Genomic DNA, 14,536 nt, shown 5'->3' on the forward strand with positions numbered 1-14,536 from the left:
ATCAGTGATTCTCTCCCATCATTGATGTTTCTCTCTCTCCCTCTCCTTTCCTCTCAGAAATCAATAAAACGTGTACATATTTTAAAAAGCTTCTCAAATGTACGCCAGTTGAGAACTAAAAGAAGGGAAATGAGAATCCTACAACTTGGCCTGGGAAACAGCCCGAAGGGGCCCCACGCTCCTGCCTCAGTGCCCTGGGCTCCGGGCCGGCCCCTTCACCGCTTTCCCCCAGAAGGCCAAGTGCTGATGTAAAAGAACTAGAATAAACGCGGAGAACGTTTTCCTAAGAACCAGAGCTCTGTGTTCTGCTCCGCCCAGACTTGTTGGATGCCTTCCTTGTTATTTCTGGGAAAACGCTGTTGTAATCGTCTCACCCACAGTGAGCTGCTTTGCTCATCTTAGGGGAAGGAGTTCAGGCCCAAACAGAACAAACAAACGCCTTTGGTCCCTATTCACCGAAATGTGCCCGGCGGCGGCTGAACGAGTCCCCCATTGTCTCTGCACGTCTCCGTGGGAGGCACGTTCTTCAGCAAAGCAGCAGCCCCTTGGCCCCTGTCGCTGCCTCCTTGTGGCCAAAAGGAATGAGCCCGGAGCCCCTGGATGCCACTCTCACCGGCCTTTGTTCTGTCTCCTTCAAGCTTCGCCACGGCCTGCGTTGTGACGGGGAGCAGCGTGCAGTGTTCCTGCAAACCTGGCTACACGGGAGCGCAGTGCGAAAGGTGGGTGCTGCCTCTGCCCCCCGCCAGCCTGCAGGTGGGGGGGCCCTGCGGGGGGTTCCTGCAGGCACCTGGCTGTGGGCAGGGCTCTGCCTGGTCCCAGCTCAGAGGTGGGTGGGGCTGTGGTTTCCCTGAGGCTGGAAAAAGGTCTTGGGAAAAATACAAGACGCTCACTTAACAAATCATTAACTTCCTTCCTTCCCTTTCCTGTGTGTACACTGTTCAGAAACTTGAGAATAAGGTCCAATAGGCCATAGTCCTATGTGCTCCCCAACATGCACCCCTACATACTCCTACCCCTTGCACACCCCTATATACTCCTTCCCTTCATATTCCCATATACCTCTTCCCCTCCACATCCCTGCATCCTCCTCCCACACATATCCCTACATCCCCCACCTCCACCTAAGTTCATCCCTACATCCTCTGCCCCTACATATGCACACCCCTACCCCACACACATCCCTACCTGCCTGTACACACACACATACTCCGACATGCACACACATCCCCACAGCCCTAGACACCCCTACACACACACGCACGCACGCACATGCACACGCACTCTACATCCCCACGCAGTGCTTTAGGGTTAGCGACACGCCGGCACAGCCGAGCACTGTGAGGGCAGCGGAAGGCACTTGGAAGCTGGCTGGGAAGGTAGTGCACACATATTTGGAAAAGAAACCGTGTAACAGCCGCATCATACGGACACCGTGCTTTTAAATTTAAAATGACTTTATCTTAAAATCAATACATATTTATTATAAAGGTGATGTCATGCAGGTGAGCAGGGAACCGAGGAGGCCCACCACACTCTCTCTGGCCTCTGTCCACACCTGGCTGAGGCCTGACAGTCCTACTCACGTCCGTCCTCCCTCAGAAAACCACAGAGAAAAGCTGCTGTCTGTGCTCACAGCCTTTCTGCAGGCGCCGGCCTTCTTGTAGCCCCTCTCTTTCCTTCTGCTTTGACTTGTTTTCTCACCTAATGGTATATTAGCAGTACCTTCCCATGTCAGCCAGTGCCCACTGGTAATCCCTCCCAGGTCAGTGCGTATTCATGATAATAGCGTGTCTGGCTCCTTGTGCATGTTGCTCACCTGCTGTCTGGCGATAGGGGTCCCTGAGGGCTCGCCCTCCTGGGGGCCCAGGAGGAAGGCAGCGTCTCTGCCTGCACCCCACTCTCACATTCCCATTCAAGCCATAGACACACATTCCTGAAAACCCACTGAGCCGTCCTCTGCTGGGGTGCCACAGCCCAGGCGGGGCTGGAGCAGGAAGTGGGAGGGAGCAATGCTGAGCTCTTTGCATGTTCCTCCTCTTCTGTACTTGGCACAGGTGTGCGCCAGGATACTTCGGGAATCCCCAGAAGTTGGGAGGTAGCTGCCAGCCTTGCAGCTGTGATAACAGCCATCTGGGCAGCTGTGACCCCCTGACCGGAGGTAAGAGCCACTGGTACCCTGTTACCTGCCTGTTCAGGCCGGGGCAGAGGAGCGGTGAGGAGCCCCAGTCAGCGCTGTCAGGAAGCGTAGTGCCCCAGCTGACAAACGGCCCTTTACTTCGACACCCGGTGGAATGCCCAGGCGGCATTTCCCGCTGGTGGATAACTTATTTCGAGTAGGTTGCTGTAAGTAAATGGTTTTTAAATGCAGCTTTAAAAAAATGTATTGCTTTCAGAGAGAGAGGAAGAGAGAGAAATACCCATTTGTTTATCCACTTACTAAACATTCATTGGTTACTTCTTGTATATACCCTGACCAGGGATCGAAAAAAGTAAATTGTTTTCAACTCATTTTTTAAATTTTTGTTTTACTTTATTTTCCCCCTCTATGCCCTCTTCCACCTCCACCCATCCCCCCCACCCCCTGCAATCCCGCACTTGTCCATGTCCATGAGTTGCAGCCAATGTTACCTCAGTTCTGATGGCTTTGCTAGGACCTCTGTTTCATGAGTAGTGGTCGCATCGCGTTCTGCGTCTGGCGCAGTCAGGTGCTCTTTCTCCAGGGCCATCTGTTCTCGAGGGGCGTCTACGATGGGTTACTTGCCAAGGACAAGGTGGCCCCTGGGAATGAGCCTGGTCCTTAGGAAGGACTTGGAAGAAGAGGGAGGCCGCCCTCTTCCTTGTCTGACAGAATACGAGTGTGATTTCCGAGGAGAAGGCCCCGAGACGTGCCAGGGAGGTGGCGGGAGGGGGGCTATTTAAGGTCAAGTCCAGCCTCTGTCAGCCCAGAGCTGTGTGGCCTTGGGCAGGTGACCTGACTCTCCAAGCCTCCACTTCATCATCTGCAAACCCGAGGTCCCGTCTCTCCCGACAGTCACGGACCAGACCCTGGTCCCGGGATTGTTCCCAGAGGAACGCAGAGTAGATGGATCATTGTCCGTCTAGAACGAGTGTCATTTCCACGCCTCAGGGCCGCGTCCCTGTGTTCGCGGACGCCCTGGGATGGGGTACAGGAGGCTGTCACATGAAGGGGACGCCGCACTAACGATGAGGAGTTTAATTTATAAGAGTAGATGCTGTTTCCTAGGGAAGAAACCAACTGTAAAACCAGAGGCCAAAGCGAAGTTCCTACAGCGAGGGGGCGGGAGACGAGAAAGCTCCCCACGCGGCGGGGGTGGGAGGGAGCGGGCGGAGCCGTGGCGGCGGGTAGTGTGGAGGCTAAAACCTTGCAAACCAGCTCTTCCGAAAGCCGTCAGGAAGAGGTGATGATGTGCGCGTGACACTGTCTCCTTTGGCCATCCCCCCCCTCAGACTGCCTCAGCCAAGAGCCCAGTGACGGCGGCCCCGGCGAGGAATGTGACGGTGAGTGAAGAAAGCGCCTCTCCCCCCAGCTGTGCGTTCCTTCTTGAGAGACCTGAGCCCCTGTTGGGACCAACAGGAGGAGGGGGCAGGAGGGCTACTTAAGGCCAAGTCCAGCCTCTGTCCACAGCGGTATGACCTGGGCAGGTGACCCAACTTCTCCAAGTCATCGTTTGCAAAATGGACATCATAACTAGGTCAACCTCACTAGGGCTGTGGGAGAAATTCTTCTAAATCTCTTATCACAAGCCTGGTGAATAGCAATAAATAACGAAATATTGTTCCCTCATATAAAATAAGCAACAATTTACACAGACTCACCATTTTTTCTTTCTTTCCAGTTTTATTGATATATAATTAACACAACATTGTATTCATTTAAGGCAGTGGTCGGCAAACTGCGGCTCTCGAGCCACATGCGTCTCTTTGGCCCCTTGAGTGTGGCCACGAAATTTCAATTGCACTGTACGTGCGCGCCCACACGTGGTATTTTGTGGAAGAGCCACACTCAAGGGGCCGCAGTTTGCCAACCACTGGTTTAAGGTGTACAACACAATGATTTGGTGTATACACACACACACACACACACACACACACAGTAAAATTATCACAAGGAGTTTAGTTAACATCCATCATCTTACATAGAAATCTGTTTTCCTGTGATGAAAACTTCTACACTTTTAGCAACTTTCAACTATGCGAGAGTATCGTTAACTCTAGTCACCGCGCTACACCTTACATCGCCAGGACTCCCGTATCTTATAACTGGGCGCTGGTACCATTCCCACCTCCCCCCACCCCACTTCTTTCTAAGACGCAGCCTGCCTAGAGGCCTCCCCTTTCAGAGTCTGCGTCCCCCGAGGGGGTCTAGGGCTGTGATGTTTGCCTGTTGGTCCAGGGCCTGTTAACTGGTCTGTGTAGCCCTCGGGCCTGTTTGCACGCCTGTGGCCCAGCCTGCAGAACACTTGCCTTTGGTTGTGGCCCCACAGACTGCGGCAGCTGCGTGGTGACCCTCCTGAACGACCTGGCCGCCCTGCAGGACGAGCTCCACCTCGTCAAGTCGCAGCTGCAGGGGCTGAGCGCCAGTGCGGGCACGTGGCAGCAGATGGGGCTCCTGGAGACCCAGACCAAGGACCTGCGGGTGAGCAGCCTGGGGCCCGGCGGACGCTGGGGGTGAGATCCGGGGGAGCAGATGCTCCTGAGTGACGGTCCCCAAGCAGGAAGGAGGTCGGCTCCCCTCCTGCCTCTGCTCCCGATGGAGGTGGGCTCCTCATGGAGGTGCAGGTGCCTGGGTGTTGTCGTAGCTTCGTGTGGGTGACACAGCAATCGCCACGGCAGGTCTGGTCGCCTCTGTCACCACAGAGCTGGGACAGCGTATTGACCGTTTTCTCCGTGCTGTCTGTGACTTCCAGGACCTACTTATTCTATAAATGGAAGTTGTTGTGTTTTTTTAAAAAATATATATTTTTATTGATTTCAGAGAGGAAGGGAGAGGGGGAGAGAGAGAAACATCAATGAGGAGAGAGAACCATGGGTCAGCTGCCTCCTGCACGCCCCACTCTGGGGATCGAGCCCACAACCCAGGCATGTGGCCTGACCAGGAATCGAACCGTGACCTCTGGGTTCATAGGTCGACGCTCAGCAACTAAGCCACGCCGGCCGGGCAATATAAATGAAAGTTTTTAACCTTTACTCCCCTTCACCTTTTCTGTCCCCCCTCCCCCCCATCACCCCCTCTGGCAGTCATCTCTTTGTTCTGTGTATCCACGAGCCCCTTTCTCTTTTGTTTTATTTGTTCATTTGTTTTGTGTTTTAGATTCCACATATAAGTGGAGCCATACAGTATTTGCCTTCTCTTTCTGACTTATTTCACGTAGACTAACACATTGTTACTGATGGAACATATTAGTAAACACACAAAAGTAGCACTTCCAAGTGGACATTCCTGACTTCCTGAATGTGTCTGGGCTATTTTTCTCATACAGTCTTCTTGCATTGAGAAGATTCAAAAACAGATTTGTGTAAAATTGTTGTTAACTCTTCTTTAAATGTTTAATGACGTTTCCAGGGAAGCCTTGTGGGCTCTGCAGCCCTGGCATGGACCAGCCGCCCACCTTCCCTGGCTTCCTTTGCCTCATTTGTAAGACGAGGGCGTCGGTCTCTCAGCCTGGGTTCCCCTATTGCTCTACCAGCTTTGCCTCTCAGGGTCCCTTCAATAAAGTAGCCCCGGGCCCTGCTCTCATATTATAAGGTAACAATAGGTTACAAGCAGCTGAATGTATTATAGAATCTGGAAATTAATACATCAGGTAAGTGGTGTCACTCTCATTTCTATAGGTTATTCATTCAAGCAAAGTATCTCTTATCCTTTCACTTTTTAAACGTTGCCATTTTTATTATAGAGCCGTGTCACAATTTATATCAGAAAGTAGGTTCTTGCCCGGCCGACGAGGCTCAATGGTTGAGTGTCAACCTATGAACCAGGAGGTCACGGTTCGACTCCCGGTCAGGGCACATGCCCGGATTGTGGGCTTGATCCCCAGTGTGGGACGTGCAGGAGGCAGCTGATGGACGGTGTTTCTCTCAGTTATTCTCTCTCATCATTGATGTTTCTCTCTCTCTCTCTCTCCTTCTCCCCCACCTTCCTCTCTGAAATCAATAAAAAAATTTAAAAAAGAAAGTAGGTTCTTCATGCAGCCTATTTCAAAGAACCATGTTTCTTCCTGCGGAACCAGCATTGGTCTTGCTAATGAGCCTTTCATGTCATCACCAGGTTTACCAAGTTGATAGGACTTAACCCAAATTTCTGCTTAAAGTAAGATCCACTCTGTGATTGACTTTCAGAACCAGCTGCTCAACTACCGCTCTGCCGTTTCAAACCAAGGCTCAAAGGTGGATGGCTTGGAACAGGAACTCGGTCATCTGAATCGTGAATTTGACACTTTGCAAGAAAAGGTAATGTGTTAGGTCAATAACATTACCTTTTTGTTTGCACTTTCAAAATATTGTTAATTCACCCCCCACCCCCCATTAACGTAGTTTGTTGCTCATCCATTTATTTTTTCATGTAGGTGCAAATAAACTCCAGAAAAGCACAAACGTTCTATAACAGCCTTGATCGGACAGCCCAAAGCGCCAAAGAGCTGGACACAAAGATTAAAAATGTCGTCCGCAATGTGCACGGTAAGCAGTGACTCAGTCCGATGACCCGTTAACGGTTTTGTTACTTAACCTGTGTCTGCACTCGGAAAGGTTTTCCTTTAAGCTGAACATCATGAGGAAGACCCTACAGTGATAATGAAACAACTAACACTGCCGAGCGTGCGGCTCAGTGGTGAGCGTCGACCTATGAACCAGGAGGTCACGGCTCAATCCCCGTCTGGGCACAGGCCCGAGTTGTGGGCTTGATCCTCAGTGGGGGGCGTGCAGGAGCAGCTGGTGGACGGTGTTTCTCTCTCATTGATGTTTCTCTCTGTCCCTCTCCCTTCCGTTCTCTCTAAAAATCAATTTAAAAATGTTTAAAAATCTAATATGAACCCTAAAAAATGCCTACCTGTTGTACGTCGTCTGCTGGAGCCCAGACGCCCAGTCTGACCCTCCTTGCTGTTCTCCAGTCCTGCTGAGGCAGGTCTCGGGGGCAGACCCAGGAGGACACACCCTGCCCCCCGGCGAGTTCCCCAGGAAGCTGGCCGACGCCCAGCGCATGCTGAAGGAGCTGAGGGGCCGCGACTTTGCAAGGAACCTGAGAGACGCAGAGGCTGAGAAACGAGAGGCGCAGCTGCGTAAGGGCGTCCCCCACTCTTACACCCGCCCATTCTGATCCCTTTGAAATCCAAGGTGCCAAGTGCAAGACCGAGTCCCCAGAACCAAGCGGAGGGTCTAGCTTCCGGGTCTGTCACGTTAGAGCAGCCTGGGGTGAAAGGGCAGCTGTCCACACCCCTGAGAGGAGGTGGAAGGTAACATCTCACCATCAGGCAGAAAGGGGTCCCCTCCTAAGATCGTAGATGCGGACACCCTGCTCCATTTTACTGCATGTCCATTCTTCTCTCCTCCAGCTCCTCCCAACTTTCTCGTATCATTTTTGAAGGGTCACCCCACCCCCATCAGGGTTTGAATTACTAACGGATATTAGCATTATTATTGCAAAAACAAAAATTGGACATAGTAGATGTGAACGGAACATACCTAACGTTTTAATTTAATTAGGGGAAATGCCTCGTTAGCTGAAAACTGAGAAATATTAGTGTGGAGCATATTTTTTCAGATGCCGTTCATCATTCTCTAGGAAAATAAAGTTATCCCTGGCTCATTGATCACCACCACAGGCAGTAGCAGCTTTCTTTCAGCGTCTGTGCTGTTTAAATGTTAAAATTAGCCTGGCCTTGACCTGCAAGGAGCCGGCACGGAGGCGGGAGGGGCACGTGCTGAGGACTCTGCAGACTTCGTCTGGTCCCGCGTGGCCGGCCGTGCACTCCTGGGTCATCGCCCCGTCTCCCAGAGTCTCCGTGTCCTTATGGGAAACATGAGGATGAGTCACTCCTGTTTCACGTGATGAGCACAAACGTTAGTGAGGCAATGGGTACGACAACAGAGCAGGTGCTGCCTGCGTGTCAGCTCCCTTCCCGTCCCCTCGCAGATTCGAGGAGGGCCATGACGTGTTTAGAAGCTCAGTTCTCCTCTGCAACCTCTGCAGCGTAGCGGCCGTGGGCACATCTCCTGTTGTGTGTGTTTCAGTGCTGCACCGGGTGAGGAGCTGGCTGGACACCCGCCCGGGGGAGCACAGTGGGCTTGCTCAGAGCATCCGGGACTCCTTAAATGACTACGAGGCCAGACTCTCAGGCCTCAGGGCCGCACTGCAGGAGGCGGCCGCCCAGGCCAGGAAGGCCACTGGCCTCAACCAGGACAGTGAGCGGGCTTTGGAGTCCATCCAGGTGAGTCCCAACGGCATCTGCCCATGGTCACTAGGGAAGGAGGAGGGTGACGGCTCTCTTGTGGATTAAATGGCATAGCCAGGACTGTCTGTGCATCTAGTCTGTAGCACCTCTCTGCGTGGGGAACCCTCTAATCAAGCAGGAACGAGGCATTAAGGCATCAAGTGCAGAACTCCTCAGTTGCCAGAAAAGATTCTGAACTTAAACCACAGAGAAAGGAGAGCACCCCCCACCCCACCCCGGCTGCCAGAGTCCTAAAGGAATAATGTTACCGAGTAGATGAGAAACTAAACTCATACTGTTATTCATTCAAAGTATATAGTATGTTTATTTAAATATATTTTTATTGACTTCAGAGAGGAAGGGAGGAGAGAGTGAGAACATCAATGATGAGAGAGAACCATTGATCAGCTGCCTCCTGCACGCCCACACTGTGCCCTGACCCGGAATCAACCGTGACCTCCGGTTCTGAGAGTGATGCACAACCCTGAGCCACGCCGGCCGGGCGTACATAATGTGTTTTAAGTAACTTCTGTCAGATGCGTGAACATCATGGTCACACTCACCAGCAAGGGCATGTTAAACCATGACCTGCTTTTCTGGGAGTAAATGGAACACAGGCCTCATCTGGAGCTGATTGGGCAGGACTGTGGGTCCGCGATGCTGTCAAGCACGTTCCCAGTGGTGAGCGTTGTGTGCGAAACCAGCAACAGGAGCGAGAGAGGTTAGGAAAGGACAGGGAGACCTGAGTGGAACAGCATAGGACTGATTCCAAAAAGAACTTGGTTCCCGGCCGGCATGGCTCAGTGGTTGAGGGTTGACCTATGAACCAGGAGGTCACAGTTCGATTCTGGTTGGGGCACATGCCCTGATTGCGGGCTCGATCCCCAGTGTGGGGCGTGCAGGAGACAGCTGATCAATGATTCACTCCCATCATTGATGTTTCTCTCTCTCCCTTCCTCTCTGACATCAAATATATAACAAGTCCTACAAAGAACTGGTGAATTATATATAATATTCAAATTCGCTGTGCCAGCTATTGTGCATACATGGGAGTGAGGAACACATACCTATAACGTTGAAAATCCCTCATTCTTCTCCACACTCAGAGCTTAGTTCCCTGTCCTCCAGGCCTGAGAGGCCCCCGTGTAGAAACCCGGGTCAGAATGGTAACTGCTGTTTCTCTGGCCTGAGGGAACGGTGCCGCCATAGGGAGAACAGTGTCTCTCCTTCTTAGTTCCCGGGACGAGACGTCTTACGTCCCAGGACGCATTCTGACTGAGATTGCTCCTGTGCTGGTCTCCAGGAGCAGGCCTGCGCCTGCTGACGACATAGTCTGCGCTCCCGCCAATCCTCTCTTCATTCTCCCCAGAGACAAGTGAGAGAAATGAACTCCCTGCAGAGCGAGTTCACCAAGTCGCTGGCCGCGGCCGACGCCTCGTTACTGCAGACCAACGTCCTGCTGCAGCTGATGGAGAAGAGCCAGGAGGTGAGGCAGCACACCTTCTCTAGAGACATCGGAAACCACCGAAGCCACAGGGCAGGGGAGCGCTGGGCGGGCCGGCCTGCTTCTCTCCAGGACGTGGCATCAGTGGGGAGGAGATAGGCCACCATGCCAGGAGGGTGCCCCGGGCGGTGGGGTGGATGGCGTGTTCTCCCCATCCATTCGTATTGTCTGCCACGAGCAGATGCTGCTTGCATAATTTCATCATTTTGAAACGCACTTTCAAAATGCCAAGCGACCCTTGTTAGCAGAAAACACTGGGACTGATACAGATGGCATTTCGGAAATGTATCTTATGATCGCTATTTGCAAATCAGACAAAAAGTGTTTCGTTTAGTACGACTTTACGCCAGTGGTAACAGCGCGGTTACAAAATTCACCAGCGGGGACACCCCCGCAAGGAAAATGCTCAAATGGGCGAGTGTGCGAGCGCCACTAATGCCCTAGGATGACTGGGGAGGGAAGGGGCTTAGAAAGCACGTTTCTTCCTGTGGCTTCGTGGGACGTGCCACTTAGGGCAGCGCTCAGGAAATGCACGCACGTTCGGTGCTAAATGGCTTGTCTGTGTTCACTCGGGAAACAGGACTATAAAAACCTCGCGGCCACGGTGAGCAAAGCGAGCCGGGAGCTCAAGGACAAAGTGGGCGCGCTCTCCGCATCGGCCGGCAACGCGGCGCTGGTGGCACGGGCGGAGGCACATGCGCAGGCCTTGCAGGAGCTGGCCAAGCAGCTGGAGGAGTGAGTGTGGGCCCCCATGTGAGGACCTGCTGGGTTGGGGTGAAACCCCCCTGGGCGGGCTGGGCCTCCAGAACAGGGTGGAGGGCAGGCCCAGTCCCGGTCCAATCCCTCCTACAACAGGGGCTGGTTCCAGGTGCAGAGCGGGAGTGGGGGGGGGGGGGCGTGGAGGACAGAGGGGAGGTGTGAGAGCTGCAGGACCCAGGTCCCAGGTGTCCACTTAGCAGGTGCATGGGGGTCGGCACGGGCAGGGGGCGCTGCTGAGCACCGCGCTCCCTCCAGGATCCAGCGGAACGCCAGCGCCGACGAGCTGGTGCGCTGTGCAGTGGACGCGGCCACCGCCTATGAGAACATCCTCCACGCCATCAAGGCGGCCGAGGACGCGGCTGACAAGGCGTCCAGCGCCTCTGAGTCTGCACTCCAGGTGGGCACCTGCCTGCACGGGCACCTTTTCTAGGTGCTCTCCCTAGATGACGGCTTTCCATTTCCTTCTCTGTGCACCAAGGAATAGATAGATAGAGATGGAGACACAGAGGAGGTGGAGGTGGAGATGGAGATGAGATAGAGAGAGATAGAGATAGAGATAGAGATGAGAGAGGTAGATATAGATATAGATGTAGATACAGATGTAGATCGATATATAATTATTACTTTAATTTAGAACTTACTAGTAGAACAAGCTGTTAAACACCAAAGAAGTAGGGACAGGCCTTACTAGAAGGTCGAAGGCTTTCATCTCCCAAGACTGAAACCTAAAGGCAGCTCAGTCTGTCCTCGGCTGCTGTGGAGGGAGCTGTACCAGGGACAGTGGGCACAGGTGACAGGCGTGCTAGGTGTGTCGTTAGTATGTGTGCCATCAGCACGTCACCGAGATGGCCCGCTTCCCCACACCACGGGTCCACCAAGGCCCCTGACTCTCTCCCTTAAGGAAGAGTCTTTTTAAACCTCCTCTTCACCATCAAGCCTCATTCTGTAAAGATGGAAGATGGGGCTTCCTGAGCTGTGCCACCTGCTTCAGCTGACTCACGCTTGGCTTTCAGACCGTGATAAAGGAAGACCTTCCATCCAAAGCCAGAACCCTGAGCTCCGACAGCGACGCGCTGTTAACCGAAGCCCAGACGACACAGAGCAAGCTGCAGCGAGGTATTGGGGTGAGGGGGATCAGGGTACCATCGGGGGCTGGATTATACTCCTCTGGGGGCGGGAGAGGCAGCCCGGAAAGGCCCCCTGAATCCCAGCGCCGGGGCAGGTGGGTGAGCCAGGGTCTGTTTGTAGACTTGGTGTTCCTGCCCAGTATTCCAGCGTGAACTGACGTAACTAGAGCCTCATGACTACAGGTGAACCTTGAGGGCGACAAGCCTGTTTAGGCCTGGCCTTTGGGGGCTACTGACGTTAACCCACTGTGGCCATGGCACTGGGAACCCACATAGCGTAGAGGCGTGTGCAGAGCTGGTTTCTTCTTTTTAATTTACCTTCACTGTTGAGAGTATTACAGACGCCCCCCTCCCCCTAGGGACCCCCTCCCCTTCCCACATGCTGGTTTCCTATTTAAGGTGAAGATATTCCACGTCATTGAGGAGCTGCCTCAGAATTTAAGTCCTGACTCTTAGCAATTAAACACATCAAAGCCACTGCCCCTGGGAAGCGTGAGAGTTTTCACTTAGATTTTATCATTGAAACATTTCCTTTTATTTAATGCGTCTCAAAGTCACCAAACTCCTGCGTTCTGAAAACGCTGTCTCGATTTCCTCTGGTCCCTGATGGTCACTCGTGGCCAGCAGCCACCTGAAGGCCCAGGGCCCCCCTCTGCCCCTGAGTCCTTGCAGAGTGATGGTGGCTTCTGCCAGCAACTTTCTCTTTCTTTCATCTTTAAAAATTAAGTGCCTGAAAAATAAAATACAAAAAATATGTATTGACATGTAATCATTTGCCTAGCAAATTTCAAGAATTAACATGTTTTTGTGTGACATCTGCTCCCTATGAAATGTGAGCTAAGAAGTGAGGGTCAGGGTTTAAACAGGCTTAGGCTGCTGAGCACACTGTTCCTTTTTTCTTTTTGTTTTCTACCAGCTTCATTTATTTACCCTTTTTCACCATTTGACCCCTTCATCCGTTTCTCCCACCCCCCACCCCCACCTCTGGCAACCACCAGCCTACTCTCCGTATCTCTGAGTTTTTCGTTGTTGTTTTAGCTTTAAGTGCAAGAGAGATGGTATGCTTTTTGTCTACATTGCTGTTTACACCAGCCCTAGAGCCATCACTTAAGCCGTCACCCACCATCAGTTTGATCTTAAAACATTCCCTGGTCATTTTCCCCGACCCCACATGGCAATCTTACCCCCTAGGAGTGTCTGTGAACGCTGTTCCCTTCAACGGGATTCTCTAAATGTAGCTCATTTTCGGTTTGGAAATGAGCAGGAACAAGCAGTGCCCACGTGTGTGTTTGCTGGCACAAGGCTGGGGTGTAGCATGCCTGTCTCACTCTCTGAGCCTGAAGAGGCCTCCTGCCTGCATTCTGCATTCAGCTGTTCACTCCTCACAGTCATTCATTCATTCAATAAATATATACTAGTGTCCTGGCCGGTTTTGCTCAATGGATAGAGCGTCGGCCTGCAGGCTGAAGGGTTCTGGGTTCGAGTCCAGTCAAGGGCACATGCATGGGTTGTGGGCTCCATCCCCAGTGGGGGGCCTGCAGGAAGCAGCCAATCCATGTCTCTCTCATCATTGATGTTTCTCTCTCTCTCTCTCTCTCTCTCTCTCTCTCTCTCTCTCTCCCTCCCTCCCTCCCTCCCTCCCTCTCTGAAATCAATAAAAATATTTTTTAAGAAATAAAATAAATATGCACTAGCATTAAGCCCCGACCAGTGTCAGACTTGGCACTTTGTGCTGGGACGGGGCCCCTCCTCCCGAAGCAGGGCCGTCTGTCCTGACAGCGTGGAGAGAAGCCCTCAGGGGTTCAAGCCTCTCCCTCTCTGCATGCGGATTTCCCAGGAGCTGGACCGCGGCCTCGACCTGCTCCTGCCTCTCTCACCAGAGGACCCGGAGCCGGGGGTCTAGGCACACGTGGTGGCATCTGTGGGGGACCCCTTACATGCAGGTCTGCTCCACGCTGTGCCAACCCCAGCTACCTCAGGGCCACTGACACCCTCAGGGATCAAACTTCACAGAGTAACTGCCTCTTCGTGCTCCATTTCGCTTTAGAAATCAGTCCGGCTCTGAACAACCTCCAGCAAACTTTGAAAATGATGACGGTTCAGAAAGGGACGATGCACGCCAATGTCACCACCTTCCGCGAGGACCTTCGTGGGATGACGAGAGGTCCGTGTGCCCTGAGCCCCCACCCCCCGCCCAGCCGCTCCTGCTGGGCGTCTCAGACATCACCCTCCCTGTCTCTGTGCGTTAGATGGCATCGACGGCATGATCAGCAGCGCCCGGAGCATGGTCAGAAGTGCCAACGACATCACAGACGCGGTCCTGGGGGGGCTGCACCCCATCCAGGAGGACGTGGGGAGGATTAAGGACGCCTACGGGAGCACCCTCAGCGAAGACTTCAACCAGGCGCTCACCGACGCGGACAGCTCAGGTGCCGGGCGTTCGGGGCCAGGGAGGCGATCCGTGGTCTCCCCGTCCTGTGCTCTGGTCACTTTAAGTTCCTCCCTGATCAAGTACGATCTTAGACATTAAAACATGAGAACACAGTTTCGAAAAACTAATTCAAAAAGTACAGGCAGGAGGTGCTCTGTGCATTAGAAGGACCGGGCAGGACCCGTTAACACTGCTGCGGATTCCCCTTTTATAGAGGAGAGGGGGAGGTCCCTGAATCATGATTGAGCTTCAGGGTTAGAAAACC

The 14,536-nt window shown here is 52.9% G+C and overlaps 1 protein-coding gene across 4 annotated transcripts in view; it reads left to right on the forward strand.

Moving 5' to 3' along the window:
* Positions 1 to 14,536, forward strand: part of LAMA3 (laminin subunit alpha 3) — a 148,641-nt gene that overhangs the window by 104,507 nt on the left and 29,598 nt on the right. For all 4 annotated transcript variants that reach the window (XM_036321714.1, XM_036321713.1, XM_036321712.1 and 1 more), the window contains 14 exons: positions 639 to 719; positions 2,055 to 2,158; positions 3,469 to 3,519; positions 4,506 to 4,657; positions 6,361 to 6,471; positions 6,588 to 6,699; positions 7,131 to 7,298; positions 8,251 to 8,447; positions 9,820 to 9,936; positions 10,535 to 10,689; positions 10,969 to 11,110; positions 11,727 to 11,829; positions 13,888 to 14,004; positions 14,090 to 14,269. In XM_036321714.1, coding sequence (XP_036177607.1) covers positions 639 to 719; positions 2,055 to 2,158; positions 3,469 to 3,519; positions 4,506 to 4,657; positions 6,361 to 6,471; positions 6,588 to 6,699; positions 7,131 to 7,298; positions 8,251 to 8,447; positions 9,820 to 9,936; positions 10,535 to 10,689; positions 10,969 to 11,110; positions 11,727 to 11,829; positions 13,888 to 14,004; positions 14,090 to 14,269 — 1,790 coding nt within the window. The remainder of the gene's footprint in view (positions 1 to 638; positions 720 to 2,054; positions 2,159 to 3,468; positions 3,520 to 4,505; positions 4,658 to 6,360; positions 6,472 to 6,587; positions 6,700 to 7,130; positions 7,299 to 8,250; positions 8,448 to 9,819; positions 9,937 to 10,534; positions 10,690 to 10,968; positions 11,111 to 11,726; positions 11,830 to 13,887; positions 14,005 to 14,089; positions 14,270 to 14,536) is intronic.

This window comes from Myotis myotis, unplaced genomic scaffold, assembly GCF_014108235.1.
Source record: "Myotis myotis isolate mMyoMyo1 unplaced genomic scaffold, mMyoMyo1.p scaffold_m19_p_9, whole genome shotgun sequence".
NCBI classification, from domain to species: domain Eukaryota; kingdom Metazoa; phylum Chordata; class Mammalia; order Chiroptera; family Vespertilionidae; genus Myotis; species Myotis myotis.